The sequence below is a fragment of the Mastigoproctus giganteus genome, chromosome 4 (assembly GCF_048544385.1).
Source record: "Mastigoproctus giganteus isolate SK-2022 chromosome 4, ASM4854438v1, whole genome shotgun sequence".
NCBI lineage: Eukaryota > Metazoa > Arthropoda > Arachnida > Uropygi > Thelyphonidae > Mastigoproctus > Mastigoproctus giganteus.
In genome coordinates, this window is record NC_143578.1 from 101618678 (window position 1) to 101638807 (window position 20130).

General features: G+C 36.9%; 1 protein-coding gene across 4 annotated transcripts in view; it reads right to left on the bottom strand.

Annotated features, from left to right (window-relative positions):
* Positions 1-20130, bottom strand: part of LOC150086955 (tyrosine-protein phosphatase 69D-like) — an 823111-nt gene that overhangs the window by 276546 nt on the left and 526435 nt on the right. For all 4 annotated transcript variants that reach the window (XM_090371707.1, XM_090371706.1, XM_090371704.1 and 1 more), the window contains exons 10-12: positions 16813-17035; positions 8067-8109; positions 248-383 (exon numbers count right to left, since the gene is read on the bottom strand). In XM_090371707.1, the coding sequence (XP_090227833.1) occupies positions 248-383; positions 8067-8109; positions 16813-17035 (402 nt within the window). The remainder of the gene's footprint in view (positions 1-247; positions 384-8066; positions 8110-16812; positions 17036-20130) is intronic.

Sequence of the window (20130 nt, forward strand, 5' to 3'; positions counted from 1 at the left end):
CACCAAATTGTCTCGCACACAGAAATGTCATGCACCAAACTGTCATACAGTGAACTGTCTTGCAACAAAGTGACGTGGATCCATGAAATTCAAATATGAGGTGATACAGTTTGCTCTGAGTTCTGATCATTATTGGTGCAAAGTTGGAAATGGCAATAATAATAAAATAATTATTTAATCAAAACATAAGAAAATGAAATCCAAATAATATTTTGTTAGATTCTTCAATTAAGCTAGCAACACTTACCTGAGGAGACAAAACACTAATACCAGCACTAACACGACTAAGATTGTCCCACAGATAACTCCAAATATAAAGGCTACTGGACTTTCAGCTCTTACTGGAGGGCTGGAACCTCCAGATGATGCAGGTGTTAATGATCCTAAAACAAGACAGTTATTATAACTAAATTGCTTATTTGAATATCATTTTAAAATAATAAAATTTAACTTAAAAAGAACACAGATTTCTAATATAAGATCTTAAAGGCAACTAATTAACTATGAAATAACTTTAATTACTACATAGGACATTTCTTCTTGCACCAACCAAGTGAATGGACTTTATTACTAAGTGAGAGAGTACAAACAGTAAAACATAAAATGGAAACTAACACAAGGCACAGATATTCAAGAGATAACATATATTAAATTTAGCTCAAATAAAGAACATAACATAGAAGCTTTCGGCTACTGTATGTAGCCTTTGTCAATTAACTGAGCACTGAAAAGTGGTGGTTTTTATGTATGTGGCTGATCTTCAAGTATATAAGTATACAGGCTCACAGAGGAGGAGGGGGGGGTTACAGGTATGTGCGAAGAGTGATGACAGAGAGAAAGGTCAAGAGAAGGGGGAGGGAAAGGGAGAAGAAGGTTGAGGTAGGTGACTACTGTCACAGGTGACTCCTGAGCTTGCGGACTATGAGAAGCTCAAAGATGGGATGTATGTGGGTGCTGTCCCTGTTGATTGTACTTTGGTGACACTGATGTGTGCTAATTCTAACCAACGGCAGATCTTGACATTGTGAGAGAAGCCTATGATTTCAGTGTCACTGAATGTAATATCATGTCCCTCCTGATATCATACGTAATGATGCTAAAATCATAGGCTTCTCTTGCAATGTTTTAGCATTAGCATTAGTAGAGGCATATAATGCAAGAAAGCAAGCTTATGCAGCATTAGCCAAAAAAAAAAAAAAAAAAAAAAAAAACTTCACCCCTCCATTCATTCGAAATACCTGTCCAGTGATTATTCTGAGCAAGATGAAAAATGAATCCCAATCAGCATTGAGCATACTAAAACCATTCAAGGCTTATACACCTCTATCAGATCACCTTGCCGGTGCCTAGTCTCCAGACACACTAATTTGCGAAACTTAAGCCTTTCTTCGTAAGAGCAACCCTTTGTTCCATTCACTAATCTTGTTGCCCTACTCTGTACTCGTTCCAGTAGCTCTACATCCTTCTTGAAATAAGGCCTCCACACCTATATACAGTACTCAAGGTGTGGCCTGACCATTGCCTTATACAATGGAATAATCACCTCCTTATCCCTGCTAGAAAAATTCCTGTATATCATTGACAATACTCCATGAGCTACTCTTGCAGCCCGTCTGCACTGATCAGAGAACTTCATATCTGCCTGCACAATCACCCCCAAGTCCCTTTCATTCTCTACCACTGTCAGTGTAGTACCACAGAGTTGATACGTTGCTCTGGGGTTGCTGTTTCCCATGTGTAGTACTTTACATTTGTCAATGTTAAACTTCATTTTCCACCTCTCAGCCCATCTGCTCAACCTTTCCAGATCCTGTTGTAGCAGCATAGCATCAGTAGTGACCCTGCCAACCTTTGTATCGTCTGCAAACTTGGACATTAAGCTTGATATACCATCATCAACATTATTTATAAATACAGAACACAATAATGGACCCAACACTGAACCCTGAGGGACTCCACTAATAACATTAGTCCATGATGAGCAGTGTCCATTGATTACCACTCTCTGTCTTCTCCCCCTCAACTACCCCTTTATCCATAGCAGCCATTTGCCTCCAATGCCACACTGCTCCAATTTGTGCAGCAGTCTTCCATGTGCAACAGTATCAAAAGCCTTTCTAAGATCCAAGTATATAATATCAAAGTTATTCCCTGCATCCAGTTATTTTGTGACTCATCATAGTATCCAATCAAATTGGTCAGGCAAGACTTCCCCTTCACAAAACCATGCTGTGTCCGAGCTATAACTGAAGTCTTGTCTAGATGATCCTGCAGTGCTTCCTTAACCAGTGAATCTATTAATTTTCCTGGAACAGAAGTTAAACTCACAGGTCTATAATTACTTGTGTCAGCCTTTGATCCTCCTTTGGGAATTGGGGTCACATTTGCACATCTCCTGTATATGGGTGCCTCCGCGGAGTCCAAGGAAGCTCTTATAATTATGGCTAAGGGTTTGCTTATTTCCTTTGCTGCCTCCTTTAATATAACTGGATAGATCCCATCCACCCCAGGTGCCTTTCTTGTGTTTATCTTCAACAATTTCTCCTCCACTTTACTCTCAGTTACTACAGGATTATCTAGCTTACTGCCAGATTTGAATACACCTCTGGTATTCCTCTCGCTGAATAACTCATCATGCTTGATATCGATGGTTCAACTGTTGATGATCCTGCTCAGGTAGCTAACAAACTAAATGAATATTTTGCATCGACATTCACACTCTTTGCTGTTTTTCATTGCATCCCTTGCCAAAGATTTCTCATAATCTGCCTTTGCCTGCATAACCTCCTTTGTAACTTGGTTATATCTTATATGTATATCTATCATAGGCTTCTGTGTCACCCATTAATTTATATGTATCCCATGCATTTTTCTTCTATGCCATATGTCTCATTAGTTCCTCTGACATCCATTTAGGCCTAAACCTTGAACAATATTTCTTAGTTGGTATGTAAAGCCTAGTAGCTTCCAAGATAAGTTCTTTGAATGCTTCCCATTTTGAATTTGTTTTTTTAACATCATGAATTGGTCCCACTGTATAGAATTTAAATACTCTCTCAGACCATCGTAGTCGCCTTTACGAAAGCAATAACCCTTCCCTTTACCCCTGATCGTAGTTACCTCTTTCAGTAAATTCAACTTCAGCACACTGTGATCACTGCCACCTAGTGGTTCCTTTATCTGCAAATTCTTAATGCATGAAGAATCACTACTTATAATCAAATCAAGAGTATTACTCCCTCTAGTTGCCTCCCGAACATGCTGATGTAGAAAACAATCATCCAATAAATCCACAAAAGCTTTGCTCATGTGTGAGTGACCAACCCACAAATTCCAGTCAATATCTTGGAAATTAAAATCCCCCATTATAAGACTCTCTGATTTACTGGCCCACTCTATTTCCCTGTACAGTTTCTTATTATACTCATCAGAGTCATTAGGCCTATAGCAGCACACTCCTACTCTCAATTTTGATCTCCCAATGCTTATGTCACACCAAACTGACTCTACACTGCACTGTCCAGCGATGTCAACTGGCTTCACTTCCTTGGATTTTATGTGTTTCTTAACTAACAGCATAACCCCTCCTCCCTTCCTATCCTTTCTGTAGACGTTGTTCTCCCCAAATTCCAGTTCTGCATTCCTTATATCTGTGTGACACCACGTCTCTGATATCCCAACAATACCTGTCTTTGATGCTTTGAGCAATACCTCAAATTCATCAAATTTATTTACCAAACTCCTAGCATTGATGTGCACGCAAGTATACATGCACCTGTTCTTATTTTTAGCTTCCCTAACACAACTCATGTGTTTACTTGTACCACAATGACTCCCAGGAGTCTCTGAAATATCCTGCATCTTGTTTTCCAGGCTTCTGCTCATTCCAATAGAAGCAGTACAAGAATCACTTTCACCTCTGCCAGTGGCTACTGTTAATCTTTTAGTCCTTGTATCCCCCAAGCTAGCAGTTTTCCGACCCACCTAACACTGCCTCAATAGCATCAGCAAATATTCTTGCACCCTTTCTATTTAAGTGTATCCCATCCCTGTAGAAGCAGCCTCTCGTGTTAACAAGTACAGACCAGGCTGAAAAAAATTCTACCCCTTGAGCCTTGCACAATCTTTCTAGGGCTGAATTGATCGACAATATACTCGTTGATCATCATAACCGAATTGATCATCATATACTCCCTCCTATCGTGTCTGGGCAGAATTGCAGACACTTTCAAATTCAACCCTAATTCACGGCTTTTTTTTCAACAGTGACCTGTACTTGTTAAGTAATTCCACCGGTCTCCTACTCTTTATATCATTAGTGCCAACATGTACAACAATATCTGCCCCTGGCAGACATACCCTTGTCCTGTTCCACCTATCCTTTTTACACACCATGTTCCCCGTTTCCCTGACAATAGAGTCATTGACAACTACTAGTTCCTGTGGGACCAGCAAATTCTGCTTTGGGGGTTGCCGCTGTGTTGCGTGATGATCAAGTGGAAGCTCTGGCATTGATGTGGGCAACTGAGTGCTTGATGGGCCCCTCAATTTAGATCCTTTGGGGGCATCCACTCTGTCCTTCAAACTCTCATATAAGCCAATAACAATGCTGAGTTGTCACCTGAATTCCTCTCACTCCTTACATCATGCACACACAAAGATTTCCCTTGGCAATATCAAGCTAGTTAGTATTAGCAATCCAAAATAACTGGCAAGCTGAACAGGCTCAGAACATCTGTATGTAAATAGGAATACTTTTAAAGTGGAAGAAATTTGGGAAAATTTAAAGTGGAAGAAATTTGCCGACCACGGTTACTGAGTGAAGACCAAAAGCAGCATCACATGGAAGTTAGCAGAGATCTTCAAGAATGGGCCAGGAGTGATCAAAACTTCCTTTTTACGGTTATCACTGGTGACGAGAGTTGGGTATATGGGTATGACCCAGAAACTAAGCAACAATCATCCCAGTGGAAGAGCCCATCTTCACCCCGACTTCAGAAAGCCCAACAAGTGAGGAACAATGTAAAGTCCATGCTAATCTCTTTTTTGGACATTGATGGGATTATCCAGAAGGAATTCGACCCTCCTGGACAGGCTGTCAATGCAAAATTCTACTGCAATGTCCTAAGGTGGTTAAGGGAAGCCATCAGGAGGAAACGTCCAGAGAAGTGGCACACAAAGAACTGGGTCCTTCATCATGACATCGTGCCGGCCCAAACATCTCTCGCTATGGCGCAGTTTTTTGCATCCAACAACATGACAATCATCCCCCCCTCCCCGGTTTCACCAGACTTTGCCCCCTGCAACTTCTTCCTCTTCCCAAGAATGAAATCAAGCTGAACGGTTGAAGATTTGACAGCGGAAGGCAGCGGTTCCCAATCTTTTTTGACTTGCAAACCCTTTTCAATGTAATATTTTTTTATTGCAAACCCCTTTCAACATAATATTTTTAATGGGAACAGCTAAGCCTATATTCTCTGAAATAGTAAAATATTTCCAGTACTACATTTTTATTAGCGACGTTGCATAATAATAAAAATTATTATTAAGTATTATTTATACTTTGTAAAGCATTTATTAATAAGTCCAAACTAGATTTTGAACAGGCTAAGAGTAGAAAACTTGCTTTTAGTCCAAATGGTAGCTGAGCATTCTGGTCTCTTGCCAAAAGCTATTGGCCGCAATTTTTCCCCATCTCTGTTCCCAACTCTGACAAAACCAGATGGTTCTGTTGCCACATCAGCCAAAGATAAAGCTGACCCGCTAGCATCCTTTTTTTTCTTCCAACTCATGTATTGATGATCTTGGTAAATCACCTCAAACCAATCCCAGTACACTCCATTCAATGCCTCCTGTTGGCTTCCAACAAAAGGATGTCAGAAGGATTTTGATGAATCTGATGCTAAGAAAACTCCAGGTCCTGATGGTATTTCTCCACTTGGTCTCTAAATCTGCATTCCTGAGCTTACTCTTGTTTTGTGTTGTCGTTTTTTACTTTCTTATTCCAAAGGTTTTTTCCTTCTGCTTGGAAATTTGCTCAAATTCAGCCAGGTCCTATAAAGGGTGATAAATCCCTTCCATCCAATTATTATCCCATTGCAATTACTTCTACTCTTTCCAAAGTAATAGAAAAATCAATTAACCGCCAACTCTTAAAACTATCTGGAAATCTTTCGACTGATCAATGATCATCAGTATGGATTCTGTCAGTGTCATTCCACTGGTAATATTCTGGCTTATGCTACCCATCTATAGACAAATTCAATGGAAAAGTTTGGTGAAACTTAAGCCATTTCTCTTGACATTTCAAAGGCTTTTGGTCATGTTTGGTATAAAGGTCTTCTAAATAAGTTTCCATCCTATGATTTTCCAGCTGTTCTTTGTAATGGGTATCCAGTTTTCTCTCTAATCGCTCACTGCAGGTGATGATAGATGGCTCTCTGTCTTCTAACTTGTCCACTAATGCTGGTGTTCCCCAAGGTTAAGTTTTTCTCCCACTCTTTTCCTCTTATATATTAATGACCTTCTTCCATTTACCAGAAATCCTATTCATAATTTTGCTGACAATAGCACATTGCATTCCACCTTCTAGTTTGAGAAACCTTGCCCTGCTCAAACAGCTTCAACTTCTCAAGTATCCACTGCCAAATTCTTAAATGCCGATCTCCAGATAATTCTCCAGTGGGGTAAAGAAAACTTAATTTCAATCCTTCTAAAACTCAGTCCTGTCTTATATCTCGCAAAAAAGTATTTTTCTGCTCCTATGCTTATCTTTGATGATGATGCTCTGATTTCTAGGCAAGATCTTGGGGATTACCCTGACTTCTAACCTCTCTTGGCATAAAGCACATTACAAATATTGCTTCTCTGCATCTAATAAACTGGGTTTTCTCTTTTGCTCTTGGCATAACTTTTCTTCCAAACAGTTGTTGACTCTGTAGAAATCGCAAATCTGCCCTACCATGGAATATTGTTTCCCACATCTGGAGCAGTGCCCCCAAAATCTCTCTCTCAGGCTTCTAGATTCCATTCAAAAGAGGGCAGTTAGGCTAATTGATATCTCATCTCTAACAGAGTCTCTCCACTCTCTGTCTCATAGACTTTCTGTTTCTGTTGCATGCCTTTTCTATAGATACTTGCATGGCACTGTTCTTCTGAATTGTCTTCTATAATTCCTGCTCTCTCTTTCAAAGCAGTTCGAATATGTGCCACAACCAGCCAACATCATTTTTCTGTCCAACTTCAAACTCACAGAACCAACTTTTCTTCTTCCTCATTTATTCATTCAACTTGTTTTCTGGAACCACCTTCCTTCATATGTATTTCCTGAAAATTACAATCTACAGAAGTTCAAGTTTAATGTCAACAGTATTTTCTTTCAACTTTTCAACCTTAAACCCATTCACGATACCAAGTACTATAGGTTCTAAAAAAAAAAAAGTACCTATACATAACAATGATCCTTGAGAATGAAAAAAAATTTAGTATAGAAAACATTTATTTAACATGATATACTGTAAGGGAGTAAACTAATTATAAGGAATTGTGGGAGATATGGTTTATTTCTTTGGCAATTTTTACTTTTTATTTAATTTTATTTTACTTTATTGTTTATTATTAGTTATATTTTGTAGTTTACAATAATGTACCTATGTAAATCTAAGCAGACGCCATTACAGAATTTTTATTGTGAACCCCCAGGGGTTTGTAAACCACCAGTTGGGAACCTCTGGTGTAGAGGATACCCAAACCGAATCACAGGCAGTGCTGAACACTATGATGAAGAAGGACTTTCAGGACACATTCAAATCATGGGAGAAGGGCTGAGATCGGTGTTTATGCTCTCAAGAGGACTACTTCGAAGGTAATGAATAAGACCCAGGGTGAGTCTAATTTATTTTATAAATACATTTCAGGAACTTTGGATAGCACCTCATATTTATTCTACTTGTGGAGAGAAAAATAACCATAATATCAGTTTTATATGCAGAGAAGTGCAAATGTATCTAACTTTTTAATATCAGCATTTTAATGTACATTTGAAATACAAAACTTCTTTAACTTACCAGTTTGTGTTGGTGTAAAGTAAGGACTCTGTTTAGAGAGAACCTAAAGAAAAAATATCTTAGTGATAATTGTTTTTGTATAATTCAATAACTGATTTTAGCAAAAAGGAAAGCAAACTATTTTTCAAGCTCTGCTACAGAGTTAAAGTAATATGGGCTTAAGCCTCATTAAATATATACATTTATGTGAAAATTCAGAAAGTAGTTCATTAAAATTAATAAAATAAAAGACTGCAAGAGATTGTGCTTATCTCTTTACGAAATTATGATACCATCATTCAAAATTCTAAAAGTAAAACATAAGTGTAACTTAAATATCCAGGAATAAAACCAGGAAAGAACATTCTGACGTAATTGCATATTTACAAGGATGCTACTTTGAAGATTAATAATATTTTTACTTCATTCTTTATTCAGGAACTTGCATGGGGTAAATGATGGATGACATATTAATACTGGGCTACATAATTTAGTACACAAATAGAAGTTAAAAAGAGTGGTTTAATTGTTGTTGTTGTTGTTAGATTTGTTGGTGCATCAGCAACTTAGGCTATAATGCACAGTGTTTTAATTAACATACTTATATATATTCAAGTATGTTAATTTAAACCACTTGTATATAAATTTCTTTGTAGTATGAAAATGATTTCATAAAATCTAATTTATGATAGCAAATTTAAATGTAAATATTGGGATATTCTACTCGGAATTAGGAAAGTTTTAACAGTTTTCTTTCTGTTTTACTTAAAAATTTTATAATGAAAGATGCAATTAATAAAATTATTTTATTTTACTCCAACAGTTTTGAGTCTGCTTAGGGAAAAATTCAACACTCATAAGGAAGCTAACATTAGAATTAATGTGATTGTTGCATCCTTATATATTTTGTGGCTATTTTAATAGGTATGATTACTCTTTTCATAAAATCAAATACTTCTTCAGTAACAGTATCATGTATTCATCCCAAACAATATACTCATAAAGCAGGTGAGCAGATAAGTAGAGTTGTTTGGATATTTTACTAGTGCATCAGCTTCTATGGCTATAGTGCGTCAAACTTATGATTTATTCACTGATGTCTTTTGTCATAATTTTTATATTAAATTATAGTAATTTATATGTTTTAGGAACTGGAAAACTTCTGATATATTAGATCTACCTGACAATATTGTTCGTAATGAAAATGTGTCCATTGCATTTACGGATTTAAAAGTAATCCGGCATTCTCGTGTAAAGTTAGGACAGTCAAGTAGAATATGTTGGACTGTTAGGACTGTTTGATAGTCAGGAGGTGGAGGTGGTTTGAGGTGGAGATTCAGCGTGGAGCAGATAGGTGTGTCCTTTTCTTAATCTGTTCGGTATAACTTCTTCTTGTCTGTTAGGTCTTGTACTGGTTTTCCATTGTTGTAATAATGGTTTTATAATTTGTTACTGGCTTGCTCCTGCCATTTTTGTTGCCACTGTTTTTCGCCGCTATAATTTTATAGTCTATTTTAGGGATGGCATTTTTATGGTTTTGTTGATCGAGGTTCCTACTTGTTTTGCTGCTTGGTCCGTCTGTTCATTGCCATCTATTCCTACATGTCTGGGAATCCAGCAGAAACTTATGTTTTGCTTTCACTTTGCTAGTTTTGTTAGTATGTTTTGTATTTGCCATACGGTCGGATGGGTATTTCTATTATTCTTTAAGGTTTGCAGGGAACTGAATGAATCTGTGAAAATTATACTGTTGGCAAAGTTGGTTAGCCATATATGGTTCATGAGTATAAATGCTGCACTCTGTTTGGATTACTTGGGAGATGATGGTATTCAGGAACTTGGCTGCTATTCCTACTTTGGTTTCTGTTTTGGAACCATCTGTGTATATCAGGGTAGAATTGCAATGTTGGTCTCTATATGCTGCACATAATTTCTGGAAGTTTTGCTTAGGTAAACAATCCTTTCTCCAATTATACATATGGAGATCACACATCATTTGAATGGCATTCCAAGGTGAATATGGAACTTCAGGAGAAATTGCTATCTGATTGAGATTTAAATTACGTTGCTGGATTAGGCATATATCTTTTAAATATAAACCAGCAGGCATATATCTTTTAAATATATGCCTGCTGGTTTGTTGACATTTGGATGTGCTCTATATAAGTTTTCCAAACTTGGTTCATGTAGGATTGTCCATGTCGAGTAGTCAGGTATTGATTTTATCTTTGAAGCATAGTATAACAGCAAGTTTTGTCTCCAGAGTTGTAGTCGTGGTTCACGAGCCTCTGTTCATAGGCTCTGGACCGGTGATGTGCGATATGCTCCTAATACTCTACGTGAAGCACTGTGATGCATTGGATCTAGTCATCTCAGGGCACTCGGTTTGGCTGAGTTGTACACTGGAGCTATGTAGTCTAGTCAAGATCTCATGAGGGCTCTGTATAATCTCGGTAAAGTAACTCTATCTGCGTCCCACATCACTGACGATAAGACTATCAAAATGTTTAGGTTCTTGAGGCAGTTTGTCCTTAGTATTTTTATCAAAAATAAGTCCAAGAAATTTTATGGTTGGCTTGATTGGGATTAATTATACATTAAGTTTTAATTCCGGATCTAAATGAAGGTTTCTTTTCCTACAGAAGTGCATGCCTATTGTTTTTTGTGTGGAGATCGTGAAACCATTTTCCTAAGCCAAATTGCTGACCTTGTTTACTGCACCTTGTAATTGGCATTCTATTGTTCTCATGTTTTGGGATTGGAAAGAGAGACTGAAATCATCTACATAAAGAGCTGTATTTATGATAGATGGTATCTGTTGGGTTATTGAGTTTATTTTTATTGCAAACAGGGTGGCATGGAGGACTGATCCCTGTGGTACTACTTCTTGTAGGAAAACTTTTGAGAGTGTAGTTTGTATTCATACTTGGAAGATTCGGTGCTGTAAAAAGTTCCAGATGAAAATAGGGAGATGTTCTCTTAGCTTTAAGTTATATATGTCCTGGAGAATGCCATAGTGCCAGGCTGTATTGTATGCCTTTTCGATATTGAAGCATATCATGACTAAATGTTCTTTTCTAATGAAAGCATTTTGTATGTTGTTTTGTATTTTAATTAGGAGGTCCTAGGTTGATCTATGTTTCCTAAGTCACACTGTACTGGGCACAAAAGATTATGGTTTTCTAAGTACCACATGAGTCTTGCATTTATAATCTTTCCCATTAATTTTCCTAAGCAGCTGGTGAGTGCTATTGGACAGTAGCTGTTCAGATTAGTAGGATCTTCGCCAGGTTTTGGGAAAGAGAGGGCAATCGCATAATGCCACATGTTAGAAAACTCATGCTCTCTATAAATTCTGTTTTATAACAAAGTAGAAATTGTAATGATTCTTCACTGAGTTTTTTTTATCATTATATAATTGATGCCATCTGGACCTTCTACACTTTGTTTTGTTTGTGACAGCGCCTTATGGAGTTCTGCTGTGGTTAATGGGCGGTTATATTGTTCAACACATTTTGTAGAGAAATTTAAATTGTATTTTTCTTGATGATGTTTATATTTCTGGAACTTCGGTGGATAGGATATGGTGGCAGAAATTTTGACGAAGGTTTCACCTAAAGCATTTACTATATCTTTTAGATCAGCTATATCTTTCTCTTGCCAATTGATAATTGGATATACTAAATTTTGGCATCTATTGCTTATTTTTCTTATTTTATCCCAAACCATTTTAGTATTTGTAGTTCTGTTTATGGTTGAGATGAAGCATAACTAGGAGGCTTTCTTGCATTCTCATCTGACATATCTTGCTCTTGCTCTCATTTTTTAAAAAAATATATTAGATTGCCTGTGGTAGGATTTTTGAAAAAAATATTCCATGCCCTGTTTCTGTCTCTTTTCCCTTGAGTACATTCCTCATTCCACCAAGGCTTTGGGAATAGAAGTTTGGTGGATGTTTTTGATATTGATTGTTCTGCTGCTTAGTTAATTTGGTTGGCTGCTTAGTTAATTTAATCTGCTGCTTAGTTTACTGCCTGGTCAATGGTTAGTTGTCTAACTTTCTGTCATTCAATTACTGCTAGATTTTTGTATTTTTCCCAGTCTGCTTTGTCCAGCTTTCATTTGGGTTTTTGTCTGGATTGACATGGGCTGTTTATTGTTACAGTGACTATAATGGGATAGTGGTCACTATGTAATGGATCTTCGTGAACTGTCCACTCTAAAATGGGATATAATGCTGGGGAGCATAAAGTAAGATCTATCACTGAACTGGTTCCTGTTGGAAGGTAAACATACATGTGTTTCCAGTATTCATGAGGGTTAGATTTTTGGCATCTATTAATTTTTCTATATCACATCCCCTTTTATTTAGATCAGTATTTCCCCATAAGGAGTAATATCCATTTAAATTCCACATTATACACTAAGGGGGATAGTTGATCTATCAGTTCTTCTAAATCTTCATAAATTATTTCTTGGTTCGGGGGTAAATATTTTGATACTATTGTTATCAAACTACTTGCTGCTATATGTACTGCTACTGCCTGAAGAGTGGTTTGTAGGTGGACTGTTTTAACTGGTATGTGAGAATTGACAAGGATTGCTACTCCGCCGTGGGCTATAGAATTATTTATTCAATCTCGTCTATGTGTAGTGTAGTGTTTGAGTATGATTGTATCATCAGGTTTTAGATATATTTCTTGTAAGCAGAAACATATCAGGTAATACTGATAAATTAAATCTCAGACATCATCGATATTATTGTGGAAACCACAACAATTCCATTGAATAAAGGTACTACTCATTGTTTTGTTTTAGAGGAGTTTTCCGGTTGTTTTCTCACTACGGTTTTATAATTTTCCATCCGTGATTTTGTCTTTTTTAGGGAAATATGGCTCTTCACTATCCATATCTTCCTCGGCAAATATTTCTAGAATGGGTTCTTCTTGTGTTTTTCCCATTGTGCCCATTTGTTCAGCAGCATGGTGTACTGTTATGGAGGAGTCTTCTTTGGTTTTCCCCTGTGGTGGTGAAATAACCGTTGGTAGAACTGAGATTGGGGTGTTTGCAGCCTGTTCTCATTTCCTGTTTTGCAGACATCAGTCATTTGCATGCCCAGTCCAACAGCGATTCATTTGGTGCAATTGTGACTTCAGTTTGTGATCCTATTGTTTGTTGTTTTTGGGTTATTTGCATTACTTGTGTTATTTGTGCATAGGTAGGTTTCCCTATGTTAGCTGGTTGTAAGATCTTTCTGGCTTCCTGGTATGTGACTTTGTGTTCTGCTTTGTATTTTTGGATTTTCCTTTCCTTTCCTGTTTCCATCTTTCACATTCCCGAGAGTAGGCAGTGTGGTTTCCACCATAGTTTGGGCATTTAGAATGTTCAGTTGTGCATTCTTGATTGGTATGTGTCCTCAGGAACCACATTTGGCACATATTGCTATTCCCCTGCATGTTGTTTGTGAATGTCGTATTTTTGACATTTAAAACATCGGATAGGATTTGGTATGTATGGTCGGCTTTGACAAAGCAAGTATCCTGCTTTCACGTGCTGTGGTGGATTTGGAGTATTGAAAGTTAAAATGATATTTCTGGGCTGGGTGGTTATTCCTAATTTTCTGATTGTTATTCTTTTAACGTGAATGATGCCTTGGTTTTTCATTTCTTGCAGTATTTCTTCTTCTGTTATATTGAGGCAGTCCCATTCAGAGATTACTCCTTTCGAGGTGCTTAAAGTATTATGGGGTATAACTGTTACTGGAATTCTGCTAAACGTGGATGTTTTCATCAGTTGCTCTGACTGTCTCAATTAGTCAGTTGCATGAATTTAACCTTTTTACTGCTGTTGGGGTTCCAGCTATATTTTCCAGACATTTTTGTATCAGGAAAGGGGATAATTTCCTGTGGACTGATCGCTTGTAGAATGAATGATGAGATACTTTGGTGTGGGTACCTCATATATATCAGTTTTTTGTCTCTTTGCAATGTTTGTATTAATTTCCTCATGTACTTGAGATGTTAGGTCTGGTTGGAGGATTGTGTCACTTTGTTGTCAAAATCCATGGTGTTTGCTCCTTTTTGCCCTGGGAGTGAGAGCTTTTCCTCCCAGGTTTCCAGCCCCGCCACATGGAGGCGGGAGCGGTGCCACCTAGTGACCAAGCAGAAAAAGAAAGGTTAGTAATTGATTAATATAAAGAAAGGTGACTTTCCTTTCTGTATTTGTAAGTTTTTACTCTGTTAAATGTTATTAACATATACAATAGGAGCTTAAGGAAATTGCAAAAACTCACACAAAAAGTAAAGCTTTTTATAATAATTGCCACACTAGATAATTCACTGAAAGGCTGATTGAATGATTATGATTGTCACTCGGGGCCAATAGGTAGAGATGATGTATGTGAAAAATTTAGTTTGAGAATGGGTAAGATGAAAGAAATGAGTAACTTTGAACACAGCATGGTAACTGGTGCCAGACACACCAGTATGAGTATCTCAGAAATTCCAACTCTGTTGGGGTTTTCATATATAATTATGTATTAGGTGTATCAAGATTGGTGCAATAACCAAATACCATCTGGTTAATGACAATCCTGTAACAGAGAGACTACAGTAAGTCAAATAACAACCCAGTACAACAGTGGTAACTAAAAAGCATTTCAGAATGAACTCATCGCATCTTGTCAAATATGTAGCACAGCCAACAAAACTGGGCTCCCCTTCTGTCTGCAAAAAATAAGAAAGTACAGTTACAGTGGGGTAAAAACAGAAAGACTGGACAAGAGAGGATAGAAAAAAACTCTGCTTGGTCTGATGAATCACAAATCCTGCTGTTTCATGCTGATGGCATCAAAATACGAAGGGGAGTGTTTTCACGTTGCACATTGGGCCCTTCTTGATAGCATTGGAGCACCATTTGGATGCCACAGGTTATCTGGAAATTGTTTACAACCAGGTGCATTTCTTCATGGCAGTGTATCATATCTACAAATGGATTCATCCAACTGGATAATGCACTATGTCATAAGTCTAGAATTATACAGAACTGGTTTCAAGAACATGAGAGTGAATTGACTACTGTGGTGGTCTCCTCAGGTCACTAGACCTCAATCCAACTGAGCACCTGTGAGTAAGGTGAGACAAACTCTTTGGAACAGAGATCTGCAATTATTCAACTTACAACTGGGGAAAGCATCTGAGTCAACATGGACCAACATCCCTGTGACATGTTTTTGAAACCTCATTAAGTCTATGTTACAACGAATCCAGGCTGTTCTAAGAGGTAAAGGTAAGCTTACTCAATATTAGGTAGGTGTACCTAATAAAGTGGTCACTTGGTTTGTATATACACACACTGGCCAAAAAAAACAAAACCTTTTTTCAGTAATGAATCAGGTACCACCTTTGTTTTGAATAACAGAAAGTGTGCAGCACAGCATGAATTCTATAAGATATTTTAGTGTGTTTTTGTATAATTGCAACCATTCTTCCAGCAAAATATTGCGTACCTGCAACAAAGTTGAAGGTTGAGGACTTCATTGCCGAATAGCTCTCTTCAACATATCCCACATATTTTCAATAGGATTGAGATCAGGTGAATGGGGGCCAAGGAAGATTGTGGAAATCTGTGTCAAGTTCTCCAAACTATTCTTGCACAATTCTGGCAATATGTGCTATTGCACTGTCATCTACAAAGTGGCCATCACCCTTGAGATATTGCAGGGTGCAGTAGATCTGATATAAAATTCTGGTACTCCCTGGATGACATTTGATCTTCCACCAGTATCAATGGACTCAATCCATGCCAAAAAAAAAAAATCTTCATACCATCCCCAGATGCTTGGGTTGCCTTAAGAAAGCAAGCAGTGTCCATTGCTTCATGAGATTCTCACCACACTCCTTGCCTACCATCAGTACAAAAGAAAGCGTATTGTGATTTATCTGACCATACGATTTTCTTTCTTTCACTGTTACACTGTCCAACATTCTTAGCACCACTGCAAGCAGATTTTTCTGTTTTACTCTGAAACAAGTGGCTTCCAAATAGGCCCCAATTTCTTCAATTCCTCGTGCATGGTACAAGGTCAAATAGGGCAGTTCTGTTGCTTGGTTGAATTCAGATGTTATTTGCTGCACACCGGATGTCCTATTTTTCCGCATAGTCCTCCTTAGAGTATGATGGCATTACTCTTGAAGTATTGTTTTGCTGTTACATTAATGCCTTTGAGACATGGAAGAACCGCTTGCTTTCCAGTCATTAAAAACTTTTGAGATGGATGTTAATGAGAAACCAGTTGTCTTTCATTTCTTGAATTGTGATCCTTGCTAAACATGCATTCACGATAAGCCCTTTTTCAAAGCCTGAGAGATCACATGTTTTTCCCATTTTGGCTTCAGATTACTGCAGTTGAACAGCCTGTGTAGTATTTATACTCAATGAGGCACCACGTCATCACCCCATATCATAGTTTTCTTTGCATATATTTGCATTTCTTCTGTCTGTGACCTTCTTAATCCAAAGATTTGTATTTTCTGGCCAGTGTGTGCTTTAGAATAAACATTACATAATAGAGAACAGCATCAGTTTCACCCTAGTGTCATTTTTTTGAACTAATCTTTTTTTCTGTCTTTCATTTTCACACAGATTAGATATTTTCCATATCTAACTGTATAATTCATCATTTACTATCTAAAGGTCTTCTAAAGTTATATAGTTTAATTACAACTATCTTATATTTAGTAATGTATTAGCTAAGACTAGTACTTACAGTTCCATTTGTACCCCACACATGAACCTCAACAAAACCTGTGTAGTTGGTACTTGGTGATAATGCTCCATCATAAACATATTCTACATCTCTATCCCATATTTGAGTTTCTGTGTCTCTTCTCATTCTAACATCTATATCTGATGGCTGTTGTTCAATGTCACTCCACTCACAAATACTGAATTTATTATCTCCTATGATGACCTCACTGACAAACTTCTCACTGTGAGCAAAATGAAATAAATCTTTGTATTCTACATTTTAATTTAACTCTTAACTTATTTTAATTTAATTATACATTTTAATTTAACTCTTAACTTATTTTAATTTAATTATACATTTTAATTTAAAAACAAATATATGGCTACATTACATTTCATGTTAAAGATTTATATTAAAAAAAAACAAAATATAACTTTCTCTTTGTCATCTTCAAAAGTGACTACCACTGTTATTTGGGATGATATCCTTTAGAATATTAAAAAAAAAGGGAGAACAGAATCCACCATTAGGTTTATCTATAATGCGAGATTGCATAATATTTAGCTGAATAAAGGACAATAGCTTTATAATATCATATGCACACCAGAGTCCAAAAGTTAAGCATAAAAAGAATGGTAACATCATTATAAGAGATTACAGTGTTACTATGCTATTGATAATATTTTGGTAAATTAATACACTGTTACTATGTTAATAAAGGCTGTATTATATATATATATATATATTTTTTTTTTATATGCTATTAGCAATCTACTAAATTAAACACCTTGCAAATGCTCTGAACTACTAGCTTCGGTTCTTTAGTGTTAAGAATTCTACCAAAGACTAAACAAACCCTGGCTATTTCTTCTTAGAGACATACCAGACTAATAAATTTGGCATGTCATGAAAATAAGGTGGTGGCTAAATAGGAAGTGTTATCTAGTAGTTTGTCTTCTTTTGCATTGTGGGAGATGTTTCTAGTAACTAGGGGCTATCAACCTCATTTATTGAGACTGTAATCTGGTGTAGAAATGTGAATCTACATGGGATTAATTTTGAGACCTAGGTAACTAGTTAATATGTTATTGAGGGGCTAAATAAGGAGATTTTCTTTAATTTTCCTAATATTCTTGTTATTCTTTACTGCTAGGATCTGAATGTTCTGGAAACATGATGAGATTTTTCATCTGATAGCACTAGGCTGCCATTCCATTTTTTTATAACCTGGCAAATTTGGTATTAGTTCTATGTTCTTATTTGAAGTAGTCATTTGCCAATTGAGTTGACAGGTCACATTTCTTATTTTGTTATAGTGACATCTGGCTACTGAGAATTTGTTTCAAGTTACATAAAGTTGGACCCCCCCTGTTAAGGTGTTCACAAAGAAGTGCAAAATATAGTTAGAGAAGCATAAAATTTAAGGCACAGAAAGAAGAGATTGGGAAAGCCATTTCTTCAACATATCAAAAAAAAAAAATCCTTAACACAATAAAAAATTGCAGAATTTTTTGCCTGAACTTTCCTTTCAAAACTCAAATAACCTGCATCCTGCTCACTGAATGTTAAGGGCACCTCCGTAGCCAGGTGGGCAGGAGCAGCAGTGCATAGCACACACTTCTTGATTAGACCGGGGTTCGAGCCCGTGACCACCAAATACGGAGGATGCGGAAAGGTCAGGAAATGACCATCGCATATCCCGGAGCAATATGGCCTTAGTTGGTAATGCTCCTAAAAACCAAATAACAAATAAACAAACAAATTGAATGTTAAAAGCTTATGAAGAAGTGTTTGCATACCTGGCAATTTTTAAAAACTGAAATCCAAACATTTAATAAAGCTTTGTCTCCCAGCTAGAAGAACATTCCAGAATTTTTTTTTTTTCATATTTATAAGTAATTTAATGCATGTAATGTGATACAATGGGAAAAGTCTTCATTTCAGTATTAAATGCAATAAACTACATTTTTAAATTACTTCCTCTGTTTATAAATTCTAAAGGTATTTTGTAATTCATACTCTGTTATCAACTATAAGTAATAAAGTATTACTAGCATTATGTACTTTATGTGTAATGCTACTTATAAAAACAAACTAGGAAATAAGAGAATAAACATTTTATTAAAAGAAATCCAAAATAAATATGTAACAACTCTATCAAAATGTATACAAAACAAGATATGTTTCTTCACTTCTGTTGTGAGATGGAACACTAACCTTGCAGTAGTGGTGCCTCACAGGCCCCTTTAAAATAATGTTCTGCATTAACTGTTAATCAATGATTATAAATCTGAATTTTTTTCTACCTTCCTAAATAAATTGCACTGCTTCTATTGGAATGAGCAGCAGCCTGGAAAGCAAGGAGCTGGGGATTTCAAGGACTGCTGGGAGTCATCATGGAAAAAGTAAATATATGGGTTGTGTTAAGGTAACTAAGAGTAAGAATAGGTGCATGTATACTTGTAGGTACACCAATGCTAGGAGTGTAGTAAATAAATTTGATGAATTTGAGATGCTGGAGAAGACATCAAAGGCAGATAGTGTGAGATATCAAAGCCATGGTATCACACAGAAATAAGGAATGTAGAATTGGAATTTGGGGAGTATTATGTGTATATGGAAAGGATAAACAGGATAAGAATGCAGGAGGGTTCATGCTGTTAGTTAATAAACACATAAAATCTAAGGAAGTGCATCCAGATGACATGGGTGGACAGTGCAATGTTGAGTCAGTTTGGTATGACATAAGCACCGGGAAAGTGAAATTGAGAGTAGGAGTGTGTTATGGGACTACTGACTCTGATGAGTATAATGAATAATTGTACAGAGAAATAGAGCAGGCCAGTAAGTCAGAGTGTCTTATAATGAAGGATTTTAACTTCCCAGATATTGACAGGGACTTCTGGGTTGGTCACTCACAAGGCTTTTTTGGATTTCCTGGATGATTGTTTTGTACTCCATTGTTTTCTAGGGGGCTTAGACGGGAACAGGCATTCTGCGTGTTATCAGACACACAGTCTAATACACTGATGGATCCAATATCTTCCTATCCTATCTTATTTCAGAAGATTTAGCAGAAGTCCGGTTCGCCTGCCTCCCTAAAATCCACTCACGTACACCTTCTCAATGGTAAGCCCTGTTACATCACTTAGGTGGCAACAAATGTGTTGCCACCAGAGAGAGTAATACTCTGGATCTGATTATCAGTAGTGATTCTTTTATGCAGATAAAAGAACCACTAGGTGGCAGTGATCACAGTGTGCTGACATGGGATTTTCTCAAAGATGTAGCTACTGCAGGGGGTAAAGCGAAAGGTTTTTGCTTTCGTAAAGGTAA